The sequence below is a fragment of the Lagopus muta genome, chromosome 7 (genome assembly GCF_023343835.1).
Source record: "Lagopus muta isolate bLagMut1 chromosome 7, bLagMut1 primary, whole genome shotgun sequence".
NCBI lineage: Eukaryota > Metazoa > Chordata > Aves > Galliformes > Phasianidae > Lagopus > Lagopus muta.
In genome coordinates, this window is record NC_064439.1 from 23507704 (window position 1) to 23532807 (window position 25104).

At 39.6% G+C, this 25104-nt stretch overlaps 1 protein-coding gene across 4 annotated transcripts in view; it reads left to right on the forward strand.

The window, feature by feature from the left end:
* Positions 1–912: 912 nt before the first annotated feature.
* CASD1 (CAS1 domain containing 1) overlaps positions 913–25104 on the forward strand; it is a 28502-nt gene continuing 4310 nt past the window's right edge. The window contains exons 1-14 of one of the 4 annotated variants that reach the window (XM_048950345.1): positions 913–4471; positions 11542–11638; positions 12067–12187; positions 13603–13647; positions 14755–14817; positions 15403–15447; positions 15896–16019; positions 17594–17808; positions 18613–19038; positions 19442–19531; positions 20076–20195; positions 21742–21898; positions 23209–23288; positions 24214–24315. In XM_048950345.1, coding sequence (XP_048806302.1) covers positions 4339–4471; positions 11542–11638; positions 12067–12187; positions 13603–13647; positions 14755–14817; positions 15403–15447; positions 15896–16019; positions 17594–17808; positions 18613–19038; positions 19442–19531; positions 20076–20195; positions 21742–21898; positions 23209–23288; positions 24214–24315 — 1818 coding nt within the window. In that variant the 5' untranslated portion in view covers positions 913–4338. Of the gene's footprint in view, positions 4472–4583; positions 4743–9946; positions 10234–11539; positions 11639–12066; positions 12188–13602; positions 13648–14754; positions 14818–15402; positions 15448–15895; positions 16020–17593; positions 17809–18612; positions 19039–19441; positions 19532–20075; positions 20196–21741; positions 21899–23208; positions 23289–24213; positions 24316–25104 lie in introns of those variants that run through there. The other 3 variants (XM_048950346.1, XM_048950347.1, XM_048950348.1) reach the window with 3 other exon arrangements.

Consider the following 25104-nt stretch of genomic DNA (forward strand, 5'->3'; position numbering starts at 1 on the left):
GACTCCAGGCTTCTAAAACTAAAGTGATTCTTTAATAATTAAGAGAATTAGGAGAACTGTTTTACAGAGTTTTATCTTCAACTGTTATATCTTCAATTATCATTCATATCATGTGCAGGAAAATTTATTTCTTCCCAGATAACTTTTCTTCACTTTGTGCTATTTCTCAATTTACTTCTTCCATACCATCTTTTACTGCATTACCATATTTTATTATATTATTTTATGTCATTGCTGTATTCCCTAGTTAATACATTCTGTAAAGTTCTTCCTAGAATTGTCCAGCTTCTCAGCTTCATGTCAAGGATATCAGCACATGAAAATCCCCACTCCGGCCCACAGGCACCTGTCCCTTTATCGGAGTACAGTGATCTAACATCTGTGACAGCAGTGCCTGCTGTAGCTGGATACACTATAGCTGCACACCATGAGCTAACAGAGACTGTGATGAAGAACTCCTGGAACTCAAAGCTAAGCATTTCTTTTAATGGGCCAATATCACACAGACTACTAATGTATTGTACAGAATGTTAATGGCAATCAGTATGAATGATTTTTATTATAGATTATTACAGACTGATAGAGGTGGAAATTATTATGTTCTAAAGAGAATGTAATTACAGAATGATACTTGCATTGTCAGCAGCCAAAAGAAAATGCTCTAATGCTCCTCAAGCATGACACAGCTTGGACAGCAGCTGCATTGGCTTCCAAAGACTGCCTCGTGTATACAGAACTTTCAGTTTTAAAGGGGCAAATCTGGGACCATAAGGGGCGACCAGGAAAAGAAAACAATGAGAAAATGAAACTGACAAAAAGAGAACAGTTTGGCTTGACAGGGAGCTATCATTTTCTCTTACCTAAGAGTCAAAAAAAAAAAAAAAAAAAAAGAGAGAAAGAGAAAACAGAAAAAAAAGGCACCTACTAGTTAACAACCTACTGATAAAAGCTGAACATTCTGAACCCCTTATATTGTCGTATACAAGGCTTTGAGGGCAAGAATCTAAGCAGCTGAAAGAAAAATCGATTTGCATTGATGAGCTGTGCAGAGTCCCCATCTGACCTCAAGCCTACATGGCTGCATGGTGATGACATCCCATGGTGTAGAAAGGTGCATTCTCTTAATGGAAGAGGAGAGAACACTTAAACATTTGGATTTTGTCTATTTCCCATCCCTCCAACCCTTCCAACTCACTTATATTCCAGATCCATGGATACGTGAAATTAAAACAGTAATGTTCATGTTACAGAATTGCAGATACACTTATCTATTAGTGATAAAGCCAAATATATCCCTTATGCACATGGTTTCAAAACTACTTTTCTTAATATCAGCTTCCTTTTAGTGCAGACTATCGAGGAATATTATAACTCTTATAAAGTTAGAAATCTGTAAATGCAATAATCTGATAGAATTTCCAAGATCTCAGGAGCCTGCCTGAGATGGTAATCTGTTTGACTGAAGAAATCTTGTTGTTCTTTGTACTCTCCTTTCATTAACATAATTAAATATTTGCAATGGATGGTTACCACACACGCCTGCCACATGAAGACGTGATGCTTACAGAAAGACTGGTTGCCTTTCCGAGGCTGAACACTCAACAACCAAAATGTTTGATGTTGTTGTTTGGTGATTATACAAAGCTCCTGAAGGAAAACCTGCACTACTGACAGAATAGTTCTCTCCAGGAATCTGCTGGAAATACAGCTTTGTTTCTGGAATTACAGTATCTGGGTAGCAAACTGATAATGATGCACAAATTAAATTAAGATCTGATATGGTTTGGGGTATGGCAGATCCTACTTACTGATCATTCAACAAACTTAATCTATCACATAACACAGAGACTCATCCAGTCAGGAAATCACAAACAGTATGTTCCCAAAATAACACAAGAAATGTACATTTTAAACACATGTTGCAGTTTTTCTTTCAGCTTTGGTGTCTATATTCCTCATTATATAAATGTATGCAAAATTAATTTCACTCCTATAAGCATGTAAAAACTCCGAGGGGAAAACAGCACATGGGAAGGCCCTGACTGAGAACACATGTATACATAACCTCTCAGTAATAGATAATCATTGTCCCTGTTTTTCAGGCTTCAGGTCTTGGGACTGCCCTGTGACTTTGACTGAGGACAGTAGCTCTCTCTAGAAGCCACACTTGGCTGCAATGCTGAAATCAGCAGAACCAAGAGAATGAGGTCTCCTGGGAACTGAGCTTATCAGCAGACTCATAAGTGCATACCCATTACAACCTGCAGCACAGCGTTCTCCTCCCATTAACACTGAGCCTGCCAAGCAAAACAGGAAGCAGTAAAATAAGCATTATCTTACTTTAATTACATCTGTATAAATGCCATCTGTCCAGTTTAATTATCTAAATTCAACACAGGATTGCCATACCTAACAGTGAGTCTATCAACTGCATTCTTATCTATGAGTAAGCAACTGGTGCCTCTCTTCCACCGGTCCTACAGAGGAGTTCAGATAATGAATTTAAAATAAATAGACTTGTAAGTGGCTGGAGCTAGGTGCAGTGAACCCCATCTCTCCTGACCACTTTATTATTCTGACACTTTGGGGAAACAGCATGGTTGAAAACCACAGTAATATTTTCAGCTGTTTTATTTTCAGTGACCACACATAACATCACAGCGTCTTATCAAAATAATGAATTCAGTTAAGCCAGGGCTTTCCTTGTAGAGAACAGAAATGGGAAATCTCTCCTGTGGCTGTTCACTCTTCACAGCCATTACCCAATTTGCGAAGCACTCTCACACTTCCTCCCGCCTCAGATGAATTACTTGTCGCTGTGCTGAGCCTTTCTCCATGACTGCTCCAGACCTTCCCCTCCCACTTACTGCGCTGGATGCTTCCACCAGAACAAGCTGAAAGCCAGTGCCAAGCTCGAGCATTTGGAAAACAAAAACTGAGGTGTAATTACAGGAGAGCTAACGTACTTCTGGTTTACTTCCAGCACATTAAATTCATCAGCAGACAGGAACATAAAGTAGATATTTAATGGGAATTCCAAAGCTTCTTCTAGCTAATTCATGTTTGGAGTCTATTTCATGGGTAATCTCTAATTACCCTCTTGTATCAGGCCTTTCCCATATAATGTTTGTGGTGTAAATTATTCAGGTGTAGGCAATGATGTCAAATTCCATTAGCTTGTAAGAAGCAAGGAGGTACCCATATGAAAAGACTCTGCATGCGTGCAAAGCACTGCCTAGCTCATGGCACTGCAGCCACAACTTCCAAACGCAATGAAGGAGATCTCTTGTCAAACACCTGCACAACCTCTCCAAAGGAGCAATGAAGCAAAAGCAGACATTCTGCTTACATCCACTTCAATATTTAGTATACACAAGCAGTTAAACTTAATTAAGGTACTTAACTTTTAATAGTATCAGTATTCATCAGTAGAGATGTAAAATCCCAGAGACGTAATGCACAAGTAGGGTTCTGGGGCATCACTTAAGAGTAGGCTCAGTGTTTCAGGGCAAGTGAGGAGTGCCACTGGACATCCATGGATCAATCTGAAACAGCACTCAGAAGGCTGCGGGACAGAATGGCTACCCCTGCATGTTGTAATCCTCTGACATATCTATAAACAAATGTACATTTGTTTTGTTACCTTTCGGAGTTCTGCTCTCAGCTTCTCAAATGCTCTTCCAGTATAGCCAGTAAACTTAACACAGTTATACTGCTTAGGACACAGGCTGAAATCCATGTGTTCTGGTTGGATCAAAATCTGTTTATCAATAAATATTACGAAAACAAGTAAAGAAGAGTATCTGAGATCCTAAATGACTGCAGAAAAGATGCTCAAAGAACACTTATAACTCCAATCCTGTACATTTGCACGGTGCCTGAAGTTCTTCAGGTAAAACCTGAAAATAGAATTTGCAGCGTGTAGGTTTCCTGGCTTTGTTTTGACAATTTAATTTCAGTTTTAATCACGCTCTCTTTTCCATTTTTAACGCATTGTCAGATATGAACAGCCGCAGATCTTCCGGAAGATGACTTTTTTGGCTCACAGACAGACGGGAGGGTGGGGAAACAACAACCAGATGTTTCGGTGCTCCACATTCCGGTGTTCCACGAAGAGCCCAGCGCTACCGCGGCCGGCAACCCTGGAAAGAGGAGAGCGAGAAGGAGGAGGAAGGAGGCAGCTCCGCCCCGGCAGCGGGGGGCCGGGCTGCTTTCCGCCGCGCCGGTGGGGACGGTGGCAGCCGGCGGCGGGGGCTGCTTCGGCAGCCTGCGGGGACCCAGTGCTGCCCCGCTGCGCCCGCCCGCTCCGCCGCGCACTGTTGTCATGGAGGAGCCAAGATGGCGGGCCTGGCCTACACCCTGGGCAAGCGGGAGATCAACTACTACTTCAGCGTGAGGACCGCCAAGGCGCTGGCGCTGGGCGCCGTCCTGCTGCTCGCCGCCTGCCACGCCGCCTCCCGCCGCTACCGAGGTGAGCGGGGCCGCGGGAGGCGGAGCTGAGGGAGCGCGGGCGGCCGACGGCCCTCCGGCCGGGAAGCCGTGTGGGCCGGGCTGGGGCCGCCCAGGGCTCCCGGAGGCAGCTTGGGCAGGGGCTCAGCGGGAAGGCCGTGTTCGTTGTCCGAGCAGGCGGAAGCGCGGGGCCCTGTCCGCCTGTGTGCGAGCCGCCGCGCGGGTCGCGCGAGGGTTGGCAGCCGGCATCTGGCGGGCAGCGCCATTGCTGCCTGAATTGGCGGAAGGCTTTGGTATACTTTTCTTGTTTCATTTTATTTTTTTACCCTCTGTTCAACTGTTGGCTCAAAATTCAGTCCCTTGGGTTGATGCAGCAAAATGAGCAGCTGCTTGTTTCTGTGTGTGGTTGGTGGACGAGCACGGTGTTGCCCTATAAACAGCAGTGAGAGACACTGAAGGAAAGCCTTCTGCTATACTCTTGAATATGGAGCGTGTTTTTGTGTGTAAACCGTGAAGTTGATCCAAAGGCTGCGTGCTGCTGGACAAGGGGTGCCGTTGTGCACTGAAGCTCGTGACCTGCGCTCCAGGACGATGGGGATGAAGCACTCTATTGTGGAAGTGTGGAAGGGAATAGGGAGCCTTTGCAGATTCACCCTCCAGCTGACACGTCGGTAAATCTAACAGACTGAAGAGCAGTAAATTGCGAGGCATTGAGGTGTTTACTGCCTGCTAGAGGAGCTTGGATATGAAGTAACTGAGCTTGTTGTGCTGTGTAACCAGAGGCTGGAATCCATCTCAAAAGTAGATGGAAGGAAGCTGGAAAATGTGATGCTTTTTTTAAGAGAATGATTGCAAGGCTGGTCTGGGAAAGCAGGGACTTCCACATACAGCAAATGAGCAAGAAAGCACTCTGTGCATAAATAGGATGCACGATCAGAGAGCTGTTGGGGCTCTCTGTTGAGTCACAAATCACATTAAGGTAGGAGTCTATAGGCCTTTGTAGATGTTGGTTGAGTCAATATAGATTCTCATGAAGTTCTTTCACCTAAAGCTTTTAGTTTCTTTGAGCCACTTTAGGTTGAGTGAGGATTTCTCAGAAAATAGAAGCTTTATCCAGCTTGGTCTTCTTTGAGCAGGTAGCATTCAAAACACACAAATGGTTTGGAAAAGGAAGATGGAGCATTTATAGCAGATAGAAAGGTTTTGGGGATAGGCAAAAGCAGATGTTGCTGTGAGATCATTTTGCAGCTGTTCAGTGATCTTAAACATCTGGCGTTAAGCAAACTAAGGAAAAACATAAGATTTTACTGTGATACTGCAAAGTGAAGCTGAGTTGTGTCTTGCTTGTTGTCAGTAATGCTGATGAGTCCCTCTTGGCCATAAAATCCTCACACAGGGGTTGTAGAGGGAAGGGCATGGATCAGGTGTGGTCTGCAAACCTGCTGTAATTGGTAGAAGTGAGGTTCTCAAGGCCCAAAGCAGCAGGGTGGTGGGCATTGGGCTGTGCCAGAGGAGGGTGCGCTCTGTTGTGCTTTTTCACACTGTTTTCAGGCATCTGTCATTGGCCGCTGCAAGGAAGAGGGGAGCAGAAAAGGCAAACTGTCATGGGAACAGCAAAGTACCCATTCGTGTGGATACTGTCTATCTTTCGTAGATACATAGGAATGTGGAGGAAAAGGGGAGCTGCATATAAATAAAAAGTACATAAATAAAACCACTGTGGAAGGTTGTTTCTTATCCAATAAATTGGCTCTTTCCATAATGAGATTCTTCAGATACTAAAGCATGCATTAGTTTATACTATTATGCAAAAATGCTGGGCTGCAGTTGGGGTAGGTTAAATTCATATTCAGGGAGACTGGCATATTTAGAGATTGCCTAATTTTCTTGCAAAACTTCAAATGAGTGAAGTTAAGCTGTCTTTAGCTTTAGTAAAGTTTCTTCATAGACTTAATTGTACTATATATCTTTATAATATCCAGTAAAAATCAGTAAAAAGTTATCAGCACGTTTCAGTTATTAGCGTATTTCAAAGACTCAGTCTTACAGCTTGTTGGAAATAAGTTTCTATTTAATTTTATTATTATTATTATTTTCATTCTTAGAGTCTCCATCATTGAATGATCACATTCAGATCTAGATTTTAATCTTGAATAGTAGTGACTGCTTGGATTTCCATTTCTTTGAAATTCTTAGTGTTGATCTCATTAATGGTTAAGAAGGTGCATTTCCAGAGGTACCATCTTGTATGTAACTTCCAGTTTACTGTCTTAGCTGCTGTTTCCATCTTTATTGTTGTTGTTTCTTCCTCACTGTCCACTGTTGCATTGCCTTCTACAGTCCACCCCCTCTCCAAGCTTCTACTACTTTCTTTAAAAAAAAACAAAAAGCCTCAGGTGTAAGTAATGCTCCTAATGGATTTTAGGAGCTTTCTGTGTTGCTTATGGAAGTATTCAGAAAATCAGTATCTGGAGCTGGGGTAGAAAACGTATCTCCGTTCCCTAAAATATTATCTGTGTAGTTAAAATTAATGCAATTAATGTTTGGGATGCAATTTCAATAAATGCCCATAGGTTGGAGGATTTTTTTCATTTGTAAGCAGTGCCTGATGGAGTGCCATGAAATGCACAACTTCAAAGCTTTGGTTGTGAGCTCAAGGCATGAAACGTGCTCTACTCTGAAAAGGTGGTAAACAAAGATCATGAATTTCTTCAGTCTTGAAAAGAAATGATTTATGAAGGATTGATAGTGGTCTACAGGTTGTGATAAATACAAGAGGGATCTGTACAAGGCTTAGGGAGTGCAAGTAAAGCTGGTAGGAGCCGTATGTGAAGTAAAGGCAGGCAGCAGCTATGGATATGGAAAACTCCTGCAGAAAGATGCTGTGAGAGATTAAAAAAAAAACTGAGGAAAAGATTACATGATTTGGTGAGAAAGAAATCTGTTGGAGGTTCTGTAAAATACGAAGAAACCATGTCCAGCTCAGGAAGTCCTTGGACTTGGGATAATATTGGATGGGAATTGTACCAGGCTGATGTGACCACCAGTAACCATCTGTCTTCTGCATCTTTCTCAGCAAATTAATGGGTTTCAGAAGGAGCGTAGTGGTGAGTTTTCCTTTATATACTTTGCTCTTCTGTCACTTTGATGCATCATCATGTTTTCATCACCTGCAGAGCTGGGGTTTTTGTTTCCGTAACAATAACTGTAAGTCACCTATTACAAGCAGCGTGAGTTTGTTTTGTTTTGGTTTTCTTTTAGCAGTTTCATTTTTAAGCAACTTTCTAGAAGTGATGTGGTTTAAGTAGGTGCATACATTGAGAATTAAGGAAATTACGTTACTTGAAAGCCAGTACACAGAAACATTTGACATGATTAAGGAAAACTGAAACTATGGTTGTCGTGAGTTTCTGGTTTCTATTAAAGGTATCTGAGCAGCAAATCTGAGCTGTGCCAAGACAGTTAAAAAGTAGGCAAGGATCTGGCTTTGTATGTCACTTGCTGTGTTCTGAGCTACTGCTGCAGCAATTCTGGCAGCAGGATCAGCGCTGCTGTGTTAAGTGGGAACGGCTGGAAGAGAAGAAGAAAGGTGCTGATAAACTGCTTTGGGAAGACCTGTTCACAAACAGCACTGTGCTGACTACTGAAACAAGCACCAGCTGCAAGAAAAAGCTTGTACTGCTGACCTGTACTTGTTGAAGAACAGGGGAGTGACAGAGCCTGGCTTTGTGGAAATCCCTGAGGGCAGCCCGCACCTCAGTTTGGCACAGATGGTGCGTGTGCGCTGCGGTTAGATGGAGTGTCGGTGAGAGCTGTGGGAGCTCAAGGGTTTACTTGGGAGATTAGTGGTGAATTTGAGGGAATTCCTGAGCTGCCATGATTAGTAAACATGGCAGAAGTTTTTTATGGCAGAAGTAGGAGTTTATCACTGTCTGTGTATGTTTTATTTAAACGCATCTTTTTTCATGCATCAAAAGCTGCTTGACCCAGAGCTTATCATGCACGCTAGAAGCATTGTGTGTGTTGCTCCTGGAGAAGCAACCTCAGTTCGGAGCTATGACTCAGAGATGTTTATCAGGACTCTCTTTTCAGGACTGTTATAATTCCTCAGGTTGTTTCAGCTTTTATTTTAGTAGTCTGATGCAATTCATTTTATTTTAACAGTCTGATGCAAAAAGTCATTTTAGTAGTATGATGCAATAGCAGCGCTAAGTGGTTGAAGTTCCAGGAAAGTAAAAGGAGCCTGGTTATTACAATTACTTTTTGAAATGAAGGAATGGGGAGCCTAAGTTGCAAATTATAATAATTGATTCTGTTCCCATTGCTGGATTTGGTTGAATAAATGAGCTGAGGGGTAACAGGTGGGATACAGTCTGTTCTACATTCCCATTTCTGATTTTCATGGAAATAAGTAGGAGGAGTTTCCAGGAAGAAGGGAAGGACAGATAATGTCTTCAACTGCCAGTTCTTTCTTCTCCAAGCTAATTTTATGTCCTGCTCCAAGAAACACAAGTTGTGTTGTTTGTACTTCTGTATCTGACATGTTCTTGGTGAATCCTAAGTAAAAGTGTGCTGGAGTTCTGGGATAAGAGTTAATTCAGAGCTTTATCTGTCAGCTGTGCTTTAAACATGCATTTTATTTTTATTTTATTAACAATATTTTCCCAGTTTCATGGATAAGTCCCTTTTTATTTTCTGGGTGGACTCTGAAGTATCAGGCAGCTTAGGATTAGCTCACAAGTGATTGTCACCAGTGTTAATGGAAGAGTTATCTGGAAAGATCACTGCAGTCCCAGTTCTGTGTTATAGGAAGTACAGATATATTTCCATCATCCCCGTGTTCATTAATGCTGATTTGCCCTGTTGTGAGGGATTTATGTTGGCTGGCTATTAAGTCCCTTACAGGACACTTCAAAAGGGAGTGCCTTCTACCTTCAGTAACTGAGATAAAGAACAATAATACTGCTGAGGGAAGAAGAGGTCATTTGGTGACAGGATGCTGAGAAGCCAAGGCTGCAGCACTGCCTCCTTCACATTGCAGTTACTCCTGCAGGAGCAGTGAAAATGTCAGCGTTGCCATCTCCCACGTTTTCATGCTCCTCAGCAGCCCTGTGGGAACAGCTCACATATCCATAGGAGCTTAATCTTAATATATTTTTACTGGACTATTTTCATCGGGAAGCCTGGGTGGATTCGTGCCTTGTGCAGTACTTTTTGCATGCTGTAGAAAATAATCCAGTTCAAAACTTCAGGGACCAAGGTACTGGGCTGTCACTCTGAGGAATGTGAGCTGGAGCAGGGTCAGCAGCACTGTGCCAGTTCCCATTCTGACCAGCTTCAGACATCACCACGCCGAGTGCTCTGTATTGTCCTGCCCGATCCACAGATTGAGATAAAGCTTTAGATTGCCTCTTAATAATTGAAATATAACGCCTGCCTGTCTCGTCGTGTGTGGCTTCTAGCAGCTTAGAAAGGAAGCTGATAGAAAATACACCTTCTCTACAATTAGTGCAGATTTCTCTGTAGGAAAAGAGCAGATCGTAGCTGATTTACTGAACTCCAAGTTCCATGGCAGGCACTAGCTAGGGTTTGTGGCACACGGTTTCTGCACATGCCAGCACAGGTACTCACCGTTTCGTTCACCACCATTTTCTTGTTTGTTTGCCAGCTGTGACAAAAATGTTGGCAGGCAGCTCTTTGCCAGCACAGTATGGAGCTGCACTGAGTTTCTGGCAGCAGAAGCAGATGTGTTTGCTGGAAGATCAGTCACTGATTCCATATCAGGTATTTTATTTATATGAATTGAAAAAGTGACCTGAAACATCACCACTTGCAAAGTGATTAATTTTAATTAATGTAAAACTAATGGACTGGAAAATGGTAGGTACAATTCAGGATCATCAGTAAAATCTCAAATAAACATTTGTTGTTCTGCCCATTAACCCGGTGTGTAATATCAGCTGTTCCAAGGTGACAGCTGCATCTTAAACAGGGAAATGGAAAAAGATTTTTTTTTAAATCCCATTTTGAGCTTCATATTCTGTACAAGAAGCAGTGCCTGGTAATTCCATGTACATTATTTAACTCTTTTAGTTTGTTCTTGGATAGTAAATAGCACAGCAGATCAATATCTTCTAGTGGAAACACCATTCTAGGTCACAACTTTCCAGCAGCAGAAACGAGATCTCTAATGTTTTGTGAACATGTTGCTGAAAAGAACAGTATAGAAAGTGACAATTTGTAAACACTTGTGCAAAATGTTTTTACAGTTAAGTTAAACTTGGTTAATGCTATTGTTTGCTTTGATTCTTTTATGTCACAAATGCTCTGTGGAGAAAGATCTGTGGGTCCTGATGGATGACAGGTTGGCCGTGAGCCAGCAGCATGCCCTGTTGGCCGATAATGTCAAATGGGATCCTGGGGTGCATTAAGGAGTGTGGTCAGCAGGTCAGGGGAGGTGATCCTCCCCCTCTACTCTGCCCTGGTCAGGCCTCATCTGGAGTACTGTGTCCAGTTCTGGGCTCCCCAGTACAAAAAAGACAGGGATCTCCTGGAGAGGGTCCAGCAGAGGGCCAAAATGATAAAGGGCCCGGAGCATCTCCCCTGTGAGGAAAGGCTGAGTGAACTGGGTCTGTTCAGCCTTGAGAAAAGAAGACTGAGAGGAAATCTTATTAATGTTTATAAATATCTTAAGTGTGGGAGTCAAAGAGACGTGGCCATCATCTTTTCAAGGGTCTTTGGGGGCAGGACAAGGGGAAACAGCCATGAACTGGAGCATAGGGAGTTCTGCACTGTAATGCAGAGGAACTTCTTATCAGTGAGGGAGACAGAGCACTGGAACAGGCCGTTCAAGGGAACTTGTGGAGTCTCCTTCTCTGGAGATATTCAAGACCCATGTGGACACCGACTTGTACAGCCTGTTGTAAGGAGCCTGCTTTGCAGGGGGGTTGGACTCAGTGATCTCTAGAGGTCCCTTCCAACCCTACAATGCTGTGAAATGTTATCAGAGTTATTTATTTTTTTAACAGCAGTGAGGCTTTGAAAATAATTTTCATGTGTCTGATTTCTAATCATAATTTTACTGTTTTAAAGGTGATGATACGTGTGAGTATCTTTTGTCCAGCGGGAGATTTCTTGGAGAAAAAGTATGGCAGCCTCATAGTTGTATGATGCACAAGTATAAAAACAGGTATGCAAATCCTTCTGTTGTTCTTCTTCTGGGAAAGAAGATTAATTGTTGTCTGCTGCTGAAATTGCAGTCTCATCCATGTAACCGTTTCTGCCTCTGTATTAAAATACAAATAAATGCTGGTAGCAGTACTGGTGCTTGTCACGAGGAGCTACCAGGTAGTTCGGGAACTGCTTTCTTTGTAGCACTGTGGAATAGGAAAGCCTACTTTATCATTCCAGTAATCATATTAGCTGAAGAGTTGACTTTCATTTATAGGCAAATTATGCTAAACTCCTAATTATTTCAACACTGAAAAGATGTCCTGTTACTTTGCATTGCATGTAATACATACAATTACCTGTACTGATCTGTAGATTTCACTAAAGACTTTTCTCTAATATATTATAAACTTCCTGTAACACAAGTGTTGCTGTTTTGTTTTTCAGTGAAGCAAAAAATTGCCTCATAGACAAACATATTGTGTTTTTAGGAGATTCTAGAATTCGACAGCTGTTCTATTCATTTATAAAAATCATAAATCCTCAAGTCAAGGAAGAAGGAAATAAGGTGAGATGGTGTATTTTGATGATTTCTGTTTCCTTCTTTTCCAATTTACTTCATAACTCTTCTCTGAACTCATTTTGCACTGCTTACTGGGCCAGGAAGAAGAAGCACAAAAAGGAATAGCAAGATTAGACCAAGTTAATGAGAGTTTGAGAAATGAAGTAGGAAGCTTGAGAGCAAGCTCCCAGCAGTCTAAATAAACAAATGCAGCTGACTTCCCCCATAGCTTCTTAGGTGTCATACTTTCTTCTTGTTGAGAGAATGATTGTTCCATTCATGCTTTGCAATTTGGTATCTTATATGTCAGTTAGATTGCTGACCTAACCTGTCCTGAAAATCCTTGGGCAATGACAGGTTTCCAGGTTTAACTTGAGTCTGAAGCTGTAACTAAAACTGGCTTCTGATCTCAGCGTGCTTTTGATTGTTGCTGAAAGGTAGGTTTTTATAAGGTGGAGAACGTGAACTGCAGCTTACTGGGTGGAAGCAGAAAGAAAGGATTTAGCTGTAGACTATCAGTTTATTATGTGGCACTTCTTAGGTCTGATTCTTCATGGGTGCATATATGTATGTGAGGGAAAAGACACACTTCACTTCCAACTGCAAATGAGATCCGTCATAAGTACTTGTGTGGTTTAAAGGGCAAGCTAGCAGCTTATCTGATAGGAAGGATGCCGTCACTTAGGCTTGTCAAAACAAGGCATTTAATTGATGGAGTAACTTTCTTTTTTTTTTCCTAGTTATATCATATTTGCTGCCTAAAGGCGAGAGTACATTGAACAGCTGTGAGATGACAGGGTGCTATAACTAATTTTAAGCTGAGAGATATCTTCTGTCAAGTATTTATGAAATCCAGATCTGTTCATCGAAGATAAATATACTTTTTATGAGGATCAAAACTAACATTGTCTTAGTACTTAAAGGATTGTCAAGGATTTCTGGCTGCTTTCTTTCTAGTTTCTCACAATCTCACTCAGAAATGCAGTGATACCTTCCAGGCTTTGTTTCTTCCTGAGATTAATTTATTTGGATCTTTAATTAAAGCTGTTTCATTTGTTCTGTGCAAAGAAGATAGATGGATGAACAGGAAGGCTAGGGGAAAGGAAGTCAAAGAAAGAGGGAAAAAAAAATCTACAGGTTTCTCATTTGGGGAGGGAAAGCTTAGGAAATTATTTAATGAGACCTTTCTAAGAGAGTGAGCAGAAAGCATTTCAGATGTAATTCTACCAGGAAAAATAACCCTCTGTGAGAGTAGTTTGTTTTATCAAGAAAACAATACAAACACTTTGCATTGAAATACTGACTTGTTTATACAGGAAAATTCTGAAGGTAAACCTTTGGGTAAGAGTGAGTTAGCATAGCAGTTTTTTTCTTCTGAAGGTTATTTTACTTTGCTTTGATTGGTTTGTTTGTTTTGGCAGCATGGAAATATCCCTTTTGAAGATAAATCTGCTTCAATTAAAGTGGTAAGTTTTTATCTGGCATTAAATTGTATGCCATAATACTTTGTATCTTATTTCACACAGTGTAATCCAAGCTGCAGTCAGTTTGATTTTTTTCAGACTTCTGCATGTGCTGAAAAGTGAAACATAGTTTCAGAGCATTGACATTCTTTATAAATCTTGAACAAATTACATGAGAGTGTATCTTCAATGCATTATATTATATATCAGATACTTTGAGAGACTTCAGCTTGGAGTACACTCACAGATTCTACCGTTCCATGTACTTACATTATTCGAGAGAACTGCAAAATCTTTAGATCTGCAGTAGTGAAAGAGATCTCCTTTCTGCTGGGAGTATTTCTGCATTATGAAGTTTCCTTACAGTAATTTTTGCATATGTAGTCCTTGCAACTTCACTTGAATGTGTATTTGCAGTCCTTCTAATACTTCTGCAGAGTAACTGGGTAGTCTGATCTTAACTGGGAGATATAGTAGCATTAGCCAACATGTGGATTGTTTTTAGCTGAATGTTGGGCACTGCTCTTGACATCTAAAATAAAAAATGTAGTAGGTGGTGGATTTAACATCCGTGACACTGTTAAGCAGGTAGCAGTTTACAAAGTGGTAATGTAAAACGTTGGGATTTCTTTTTCTTTGAAAACTATAATTCCAAGCTTTCAGTCATATTAGTCTCTAAAGTTTCAGATTAAAAAAAAATCCATTGTTAAAAATTGGGAACTGAGGAAAAAATCAAGTCAGTATATACAGGTTATACGATGTGAGTTTGGTTTTAGCCATGATAGCATGGAAGGGAAACCTAAGGACATCCTATTTGGCAGAGTCTAAAAAGTTAGTTTCTTGATGAAATCTTGACTCTTGAACTGCATATTATTATTATTGTTATTTTAATGGAGAGAACTTGTGGTTTTGGTTTGGTTTCGTCTTCCTACCAGACTGCAATGTCAGACTTACCAGACTTGCTGCAAAGGAACTCTCACTTGGGCTTATGTGGTTTTCTTTTACACTTGAGCTAATGCTAATTAGTTTGTGTTTCTGTTTTGTTGGGTTTTTTTGTTAGTCTACTGCTTGTCTTAGTGCTTACAGATTAAATCTGCGTTTCTTTTAAAGGATTTCCTGTGGTATCCAGAAGTTAATGGCTCTATGAGGCAGCGTATCAAATCTTGGACTGAGGTTAGTGTTATACTGTTTGTTTTAGGAAAATGTTCTGACTTCTTCCTTTCATAAAGATGGCTATAAATACAAAAAGGTTAACAACTGCAGCATATCGCACTATCTGCAGTCAGTTGTGTAACAGAGGTCTGAAATCTGGCATCAGAATAATGAAAGGGAGCGTGTGTGTGAATATGTGCTTATTAGCATCTACTGTCTGCCAAGGATGCCTTTACTTGGGCCAAAAAAGGCCTCACTAGGAAAAAAAAACCAACAAAACCAAACACCTGCTTTCTAGGAGCAGGTTGATTCATCCCAGTAGGAACTGAAAGAATTTTTCATCTGATTTGGCAACGTTAAGTTCTCTTTAAAAGCTAAATCAACAGTGATTGTAAGTGCTTATCTGCTTTCATTCTTGCAGATTCTACGACATGAAAATTAGTATTTGTGATATATCTGCAGTCTGTTGTTATGTAACCACTAAATGGACAATTTTGAGCAACTGTTATTTCAAATGGAAGTCTTAGTTAACTTGATCAGTACATTAAATGATAACTATGGTTTCTGAATATTTTAAAACTAATTTCTTTCTACTTTGTCTCACAGGGGTCTGTGGCAAAACCTCATATAATTGTAGCAGGAGCTGCCACGGTAAGTTATGCATGTATGTGGCATCTAAGTAAAGGAGGAAGATTTAGTAGGGTAATTTTTATTCTTTCAAGTTAGTTATGAGATAAAGCTGTTAATCCCAGTTTATGATGAAAGTCCCAGTTATATATAAAAGTATACTCTCTGTGAAATTCCTGCTTACAGCAAGTAGTTAATTCTTAAGCATTAGGTTACAGCTACGTGATACGCATTACTTGGTTTAAAAGCAGTTTAGTTCAGAGACAGTTCAGGTGTTCTACCATTGTAGGAGATCCACATAAATCCATTGGGCTTTAGGAATCTGATTGAGGCTAGAATGCCTCTGCTCAGTCTTTCTACTGAATGAAACATGCTTCTTAAAATGTATGTAAAATACTGCAGGTATTTTAGCTGTGTAGATTTAGCTACTGGGAGTCATACAGGTTCTGAATCTTTTTATTTCATTCTCCAGTGGTCCATCAAGATTCACAATGGCAGCAATGAAGCCCTCACACAATATAAAATCAATATCACTTCAATTGCACCTCTTTTGGAAAAATTAGCAAAAAGTAGTGATGTTTACTGGATCTTACAAGGTAAAGTAATGAACAATAAGTAACAAGAATTCATATTGTCACTGTCAGTTGAACCAGTTGGTTATGAAGAACTTAGTCTGTACTGCTGATTTACAGAGTACATATGTTGGCTGAATTGCAGTGCAGCTTTTTGAGCAGTTGTAACTAGCTGGCTCCTAACTAGGTGTTAGTAGTGATGGAGATTTTCAAGTCTCTCTCAGTCTCTCTCAGACTCAGGATGCTAGGACTATTTTCTGTTTTCCTGTGTTTGTGTTCCACTAAGTTCTCAGATTACATGAATTGTGGAAGAGGTTCTATAAATGCAGCTTGTGCATGTCTAGAATTAACTCTGGAGAATATTGAGAATTTAGTTCTCTGAAGACAAACTTGCATCTGTACGCTAAGCATTGGTGAGTTCAGATCAGGAGCCAGAAATCGTGGCTCAAAATGAGTCTGTGAGGTTTCTATCATGGCACCAACCTTCTTTAGCTTTTCTTCAACAAAACTCTGGTATGACTTTGATGCTGAACGGTGAGCTGATAGGTAGAATTGTGTTTTCTGAGCCAGGAAATGTTTCAGGTAGTTGTCATCTCCGTGAGAAAGGTAAGCAGGTTTTGAGCCCTGATAGCAATATGTTCAGCTGTATCCTTAAAGTCGTATGTAAGTTCCTGTCAAAGATGGTTCTAGAGATTAACCTGGATCAACAGATTCATCTTTTCACATTACTTTCAAGACTAAACTTGTCTATTACAAAAGCAATTAACTGTCAGACACACTCCAACATTCTGCTGATAAAGATCCAGTCCATTTAAGTAATCTCTGAGCTCTTTATAGTTGTAATGGAACAAATAAGAGCAGAAACTGTACACAGAGCATAGTGTAAGTATGGTTTGTACGGACTTGGATTATCCAAAATAGTCAAGAGGCAGCTTGAGTAGAAAGCTTAAAGCTTTTAGTGTGTTTTACCAGTTAAGAACATCAGCAGCTTTTCATAGCGACTTGGTGATTTTTTGATCTGCAATCCTGTGTAGCTTAGTGTTAAGTTCCAAGTAATCCATGTAGCCTGCAGACAGCTAAGCACTGCTCCAACCTGCTGAAAAAACTAAGATTCTAACATCAGTTAAATTGGATCAGCAGGAACCAGAGGAAAATGCTTATGTAATGTGGCTTAGTGATGTGAGTAACTGGTTTCATCTGCAGCAGCTAGAGTTTTGAGATTATTCTTTTTCCCAATGTATCTGCTCTGCCTGTCTTCTACCATCTTGTGTTTGGAACCTTGGAGCATTCCATTTCTGAGAGAAGGCATAAGCAGCTCTACTCCAGCACTGTGCTTCACATGGAGCACAAAAGCATTCATGTCTGGCCAAAGCTTTTTTGATCTATTAGTACACTTGCATAACTGGGGAATAACGTTAAGAGTATTCCAGTATAAGCTACTCTGGTTGCAGTAATGGTCACTGATTCCTTACTGGTTTTGCTATGTCATTAAACAACTTTAAATACCAAAATGAAAGGAACCTCTGCAATCTGAGCTAACCAAATGTGTTTGTGATGTAGACTCTTCATGTACCCATTTTTTATCCTTTCAAATTCAGATCCTGTTAATGAAGATATGCTGAGTGAGAGTCGGAAAATGATCACTAATGAGAAAATAAATGCTTATAATGAAGCAGCTGTCCGTATTTTGAACAGCAGCTCCCGAAATTCAAAAGCTAAGGTTAAATTGTTCAGTGTATCAAAACTAATAGCACAAGAAACGATTATGAAGTCTTCAGATGGCTTGCATCTGCCTGAATCAAGCAGGGATACGGTAAGTATTTTTAGCACTGGTCGATGTTAAAAAGTAATAATAGTAAAATGGGATTGAGGGGAATGTTTTGAAACAGCAGACAATATGAATGTAGTGAAAACCTTCCCATCCTTCAGGAGATTTTGTTCAGAAGATCCCAGTAGTGGAATGTCAGGCAGTTTTGCTTATTTTTGTTTATCAAAGAGTGTGAAACGGGTGAGAAAACACACAGTATAGATTTTCTCCACTGTGTAGAGTGCCAGTGGCTTTAATTCTTTATTATCTTTACGCTATGAATGCATATGCATGTCATGAGCCTCTCTGAGTGTGGTCAGAGTGCCCTTTCTGTGACTGAACTCTCCTGCTGTATCAGCATTAGTTCCACTCCTTTGCAGGTTTCAGTTGCTTTTGAATATTGGATGAGCTAAGTATCATCTCACCAAGGTTTTAGTCTCACTGTCATGTTGTAGACATTTTCATTACCCTGCCCCTTGAGGACGCTAAATTTGTGAGCTATATTTTATGTATAGTCTATATATTTAGTTACAGCTCCTTTTAGAGCCAATAGAGAGAACCCTTCTGTTGTAAGAATTAGGCTTAAGTCATTCTGCTTACCTCAGGAAGCTAAAGATTGTAGTGTTTGGAGGAGGTGTTCTGATTCCCATGCTGAATGCAACGAGGATTATGGGGGTTCCTATGAAATTTTTCCTATATGATAAGGGGGAAGTGCATAGTTTTTCTGTCAATGCATGATCTAGTTGAAGAAAATTTTATGTGATGACAATATTTAGAGATTAATTGGAGAACTGTCTATTTCTTTGACAGAATGCAATGATTCTTATGAATGTCTACTGCAATAAGATAATGAAGCCCATTGACGGCTCCTGCTGCCAGCCTCAGCCTCCCCTCACTCTGATACAGAAATTAGCTTTCTGTTTCTTTACTTTGTCCATTGTTGGATATTTTGTTATCAGTTTAATTCATCGGAATAATTATCGAAAGAACAAATCATGCACTGATTTGGAAATTGGAGAGGAGAAGAAACCTACCAGCAATACTCCTAATGTTTCTACTTTAGAGATGCTGTTACACTGTTTCTGCAAACTTGGTCTAATCATGACCTATTTTTATCTATGTGACAGAGCAAATCTTTTCATGAAGGAAAATAAATTTTATACACACTCATCTTTCTTCATACCGATCGTCTATATCTTGGTTTTGGGGGTATTTTATACCGAAAATACAAAAGAGGTAATGATCAAGTTGACATCTTATTTCTGATGTAGTTTGACAGTTGGGGGGTAAATTTCAGATTGCTGATTATTGGAAGTAAACTTTTTAATGTCACTATAACTCAACTGCAGAAAATACATTTGCAAGCAATGCAGTGTTTGCATGGAATTAGATGTAGAATTTTCTTAAAAGCATGTGGGCATGAGTGTGTTTGTTCTTTGCTGCTGTCAGTTTTTAAGCAAGTGTAGGTCCAGTAGGTGAGAGTGTAGATCACATCAACGTGTCTGTTTGCAAGAGGGCTTTTACAGTTTAGACCTATTTGCCCATAAAGTGGTTTATTGTTTTGAACTTTTTCTCCTCGTTTTGTAGATGTTCGTTGTACTTTTTGGAATAGCAACACTCTTGTTTTGTTTTGCACTAGACTAAAGTGTTAAACAGAGAACAGACTGATGAATGGAAGGGCTGGATGCAGCTTGTTATTTTGATTTATCATATCTCTGGAGCAAGCACTGTAAGTGAATTTCAAGGTTTCTTTGGGGGAATGCAAATTGGGCAGAAAGCACAAATACTTAATAGAATTGAATAGACTGAATAATTCATACTGTTGTTCTGATAGTTTTAGAAATGATATTTGCAGAATTAGGGTATTTTTCGGTTTCCTTGATAAGAGCAAGTTATGCACAATTCACCCATATACACAATGTACTTGATTTCTTGATGCAGAAGACTGTGTTATTTTCACTTGTCAGCAAAACTTTATGTTCAGAGCTCAAAACTATTGAAGTTAAGCTTTCAGATATCCCTTCTTAACTCAGTCTTAACTGATTAAAGAATATGAAAAGTGCAGAATGATAATAATAAATAGAATCTGAATACAGTTCTTGTAATGATAAGGGAGAGATGGGGGCAACAAAAGAGCTTAGTAAGAAACAAGAAATGCAGCATGTTTCTTTTCCTTGCTAAACCTGATTTAGTGCAATGCAGAAAAACCAAAACAGGAAAACCAGAAGCATCTATGTAGTTATTTATAAAAGGTACATTATTTTTCCCCACAGTTTTTGCCTGTGTACATGCACATTCGAGTTCTGGTGGCTGCATATCTGTTCCAAACAGGTTATGGGCACTTCTCATATTTTTGGATAAAAGGGGACTTTGGTGTGTACAGAGTGTGTCAGGTAAGGATATATTTACTTACTCTTTATAGAAAGAATTTATTTTTCAGGAAATAGGGTATCTACAACACATCCATACTCCCTAAGTAGTGTGATGTTAGTGTACTTAACCAAAGTTTTCAGATCCAAAGTGGATATGGTTTCTGTGCAATCCAACACATTTAGTGTTTATTTGTTATTATTTTGCATATGCAATGTTGTCATCAATGTAAAAAATGCCTTAAAAAAAGAAATCATGTTGTTAAATATTTCGTAATGTATAGCAATGGAATTTCCATTGTGATGTGTGTATGAATATATATGTATGTATATATATAAAATGATCCAAGCTGGTATTTCTTAAAACTTTTTTTTTATATGAGTTGATAAATATTTGGTGAATTCAAGAGGCATTTGTGCATGGACTTTCTTTATTTGCCTTCCTCTGTGAATAAAGGTAATTGCCTATTGAGTTATTCAGCATATGGGTTTGCTTGCTCCCAGCACTGCAAGTCTTTAAGTAGATGGAACAAATGCTGTCTTGTGTCTGATTTAAATTAAAGCCATTTCCAAGTTGTAAAAGCTTTTAATTTTTGCATGCACTTTGAGTCTTTTCCTTATTGCTGGGGAAATGAAAACTCTTTGTTTGGTTTGTTGGGACCTTTAATGGTGTCCCAAAACACTTGCAGTATTTTTCTTTTTCTTTCCTTCAGATGAGTGATGTTTTGGATCTGTTGAAAAAACTTTCCACATTGCTATTTCATTAAGCATCCAACTGTTTTGTACTGAAGTAGATTACTAAAACAGGAACAAAAGGCATCACTGTAGCATTTGCTGCCTCTTTCAGAACTTAGCAAAGAAAGCATCCTCACATGCTCCGTATTAATTTTTGCACATTGCAGAATCTAAGCTGAATTTTTCTTCAGTCAGGACAGAGTACTGCATGGCAGCAGCTTGTTTAACCATTTGGTGTGTAGAATATCACACTCTCTAACATTTTTGTTTCAAAATAATGAAAATTTCACCAACTTATCAGGTGTAGCTGCTTCCTTGGGAGAAAAGGGAGGAATCAACTTATCTTTCGTTGTAGAATGTTTTGTTTTCCTGAAACCTTTTCACTTGAGGATTCAAAAATTTTTAGATCCAATGGCAAAATGGAGAAGAAGCAAACATTCTCCAAATGCTTACATTAATTCTCAGGGGGCTTTTTGGTTTATTTTGTAGGGTTGTTTTTTTGTTGTTGTTTTCCCCTCAAAAACACTATTGTTAGAGACTACAGCAGATGGGATGCTCACTCAGTTCCCAGGCTGGGAGCAGCTGTGTTGTACCCTGTTTTCATTGTTGTTGCTGCTGAAGTAGGCCAGGGTAGACTGGCCCCGTATCACATCATTAACCTTGAGTCTCATGTTGCTCTGCTGTTGTTCCTATGTTTCAACTGAAATACGATCGTCACGTGAGGTGATGTTTTCATGTAATGCTAAAGAAACATTCTCCCCTATCTCTGCCAGCTTTGCCTTCCAGTCTATTTGCTATTTAATGAGAATGCATTCTTTCCTCTGGCTCCCTTCAGGTATTATTTCGCCTCAATTTCTTGGTCGTGGTTCTGTGCATAGTGATGGACCGACCGTACCAGTTCTACTACTTTGTGCCACTTGTTACTGTCTGGTTTATGATCATTTATGCCACCTTGGCTATGTGGCCTCAGATAGTCCAGAAGAAAGCAAATGGTAAGATAATGCTCTTTTGCCCTTCTACTCTAAAACATGTACGTGTTCCTGCAGATGTTAATCATGCAGAAAGCTGCTGTTTGTAGACCTCAGTCTTTTTGTACAATAGTACAAACATGTTAAATGACTGCTCACAGAAGTAGGTTGTTACAGATGAATGATACGTCAGTTGAAAAAGTAAAATATCTCTGCTTATAGTCGTATAGGATTCTTTTTAATAGCTTTGACCATCAGAAATGTATTCTATCAAGAGCTGTACCACTGATAAATGGAAGCTAAAAACATAGATTGCACTGTCTTTGCTGGCTGAAATTACTGCCATCGTGTGAGGACGGTGCAGCGTGAGCAGTGAGCATCTGCACATTGCCATTCTGGATTGCCAACGTACTGATCCATCCAGAGCACTGATTCTGCCTCGTCCTGCCAAATAAGGACTTGGGGTTTATCTTTAGCTCCTTAGATTAAGGGAACTGTATAAAGTATTTCTTGGGATGTGAAAACTAGAAATAAAAATTGAAGCGAAATCCATGTTTTTTCATGGATTATACTTCTGAGAAGAGCTGTCACCTTGTGGTAAATGCCTGTTAATTAATTCACCTAAATTAGAACCTACAAACCAAGAGTCTTAAATCCCCTTTCCCAGTGTAGAGAGTAAAATGCAAGTTTTGCAGTCTGCAGATAGAAAAATGAAATGCATCAAACGCGTGCCAGGAACAGGTGTTGGAAGAGACTTGAGGTGTTGGAGTAACTTGAGTAGATTTTAGTATTAATTGACAGCTTCAAGGAACAGTTTCTCTGTCTTGTCTTAAGAAAGCACTTGTCCTTAATGTACTCCAGAGCTGGTACCCCTGAGTTTAGTGATATTTGTTCTTCTTATTTTACATAACAAAAGCTGATGGATACTGTTTTATTTATTTTTTGCTCAACTAGAGTAAGAGATGCCTGTGTTGAATATTTGGGAAAGCAGAGGCTTTAGAATATTATTCTTTTGAAGAAATTCTGTTTGAAGACATTCTGTTTCTTTCTGTGTGGATGCTGACTCTGTTTTTAGGTGTGAGGTTTAGTTTAGGATTATTAGATTGAAAATTACTACAATTGTTTATTTTAGTTACTTCAAGTAAAACATAAAATGTAAACATCTAGGCAGTGGTAAAGTATTGTTCATAATATTTGAGTATTTGAGTATATTGATTCTTTCTAGTACTGAGCATAGCCACACTAAATAGTTGGCAATTACAACAAAATGTTTCCTTGTATTCACTAGTGGAAAAATGAATGACCATATATCAATTAATTTCTTTTTTCCTCAGGGAACTGCTTATGGCACTTCGGTTTACTGCTTAAACTGATCTGCTTACTGGCCTGTATATATTTTCTCTCATATTCTCAGGTTTGTAAACTTCTCGTATCCTTATTGACTAACAATATTATTAACTGTCTCTGCATTTGACAACATAAGTAACTATTTCTACATTTTAGTGCTTGAGTATTTGCTTCTTTGTCACACGTGCAGAAGATAAACTGGAACCTTCTGTTTATTTTGGTTTTAAATTGGTGTAGTTGCTGGAAAATAAAAAAAGCACAGTTCAGTATCTTATTTCTTTGTAATGCTTGACGTGTTCATTACCCTACTACAGATGTAATAAATATGAAGGTGTATGGATGTTTTCTTTAGTTTAGTGATGGTTTTTTTGTGCACGTGGTTGGTTTTGGTTTTTGTGTTTTGTTTTTAATGTGTTCAGAGTTAGCAGGTTTTGTATCAGCAGATGGTGTTACAGACACCCGTCTTTCAGGGACCTGCTGTTGGCTTTGATGCTTTATCCTAAGAGTGAATCTCATGCTAAATTACCGTCCTCTTCCTTGCTATGAGTATGGATGACATAAATAAGGACAGCACCTGTCCCTCTAGAATTTACAGTGGCTTCTGTGTTTTTCAATCCTCTATTGGTTTTAAGCCTACCAAACTGTACTCTTTTGTGGAGCTTGCATTAGTTATCCCAACGTGTAAGTGATCTCTCCCTTTGAGTCTCCAATACAAATTGGAAGGAGTGCCAATACCTTTGTGGGGAGGCAGAAAAAGTATCTTTCTCATCTGAGCAAGTACTTTTGACTTCATTTGTTAATTAGCTTTGGCAGGAATAGGGAATGCTTCAGAGGAAGCCAATTATTTTGTAACACCACTTAGCTTTGAGTTTAGAGTATCTAAACCAGTGAAGCTGGAATGACATAAATCAGTTAGCTGTCTTTTGATATGAAATGTAGTAAATATGGTTAATGTCAATGTTAATGCTTTTGTGATGTTTGTTTTTTTACAGGGTGCATTTGAGAAGGTATTTTCTTTTTGGCCACTGTCCAAGTGCTTTGAACTGAATGGGAACGTCTATGAATGGTGGTTTAGGTGGAAGTTGGATCGTTATGTATGTGCCACTTACACATCTTTATACTGTACTTTTAAGTGGTGGGGTGTTTATTTCAATTTGGAGGGTGTGGGAGGGTTGGTTCCCCTTCCTCTAGAGAAAACAGGAGTTTGTCACGGTGGGTTGTTCACTTTAAGCCTAAGACACATCCACTTTAATTCTGCAAATGTCTGCAATGACCTTGCTTTAAAGAGGGTTGTTGGCTTGCTTACTGCTACATCCTGCTTACTTGCTTAAAAAATGATCGCATTTTTATCTTTCCTCTGAAATGTTATTCTGAAATAAAACAGAGAGACACAGTTATTTTTTTTTACCTTCTTGTAAAGGTAAATGGATTGTCTGAGGTGAAAGTGTTTACCTACTAACCTGATTCATAGCTGAATCGCCTGTGTGCTTTTCCCTCTGGCACTCTTAAGTGACTTAAATCTGCAGGGTTCCTGGGGCACTGCCTTGCAGCATTTCAGACGTAGAGCTCTGTTGGTTGTGAGCAGTGCATATTCTGTGATGTTGCTGACAAGGAAGTCCCAAATTAACACTGAAGACAAGCAACACATGGGACTGAAACAGCATCATGTTGCTAGCTAATGAGAAACTGGTGTAACTTCATAAAACACTCAGCTGAGGAATTCTCAGCTGGAACACTCAGCTGGAGACAGGACAAGGGGAAACGGCTGGAAACTGCAGCATAGGAAGTTCCGCACAAATGTGAGCAAGAACTTCTTTACAGTGAGGTGACGGAGCACTGGAACAGGCTGCCCAGGGAGGTGGTGGAGTCTCCTTCTCTGGAGA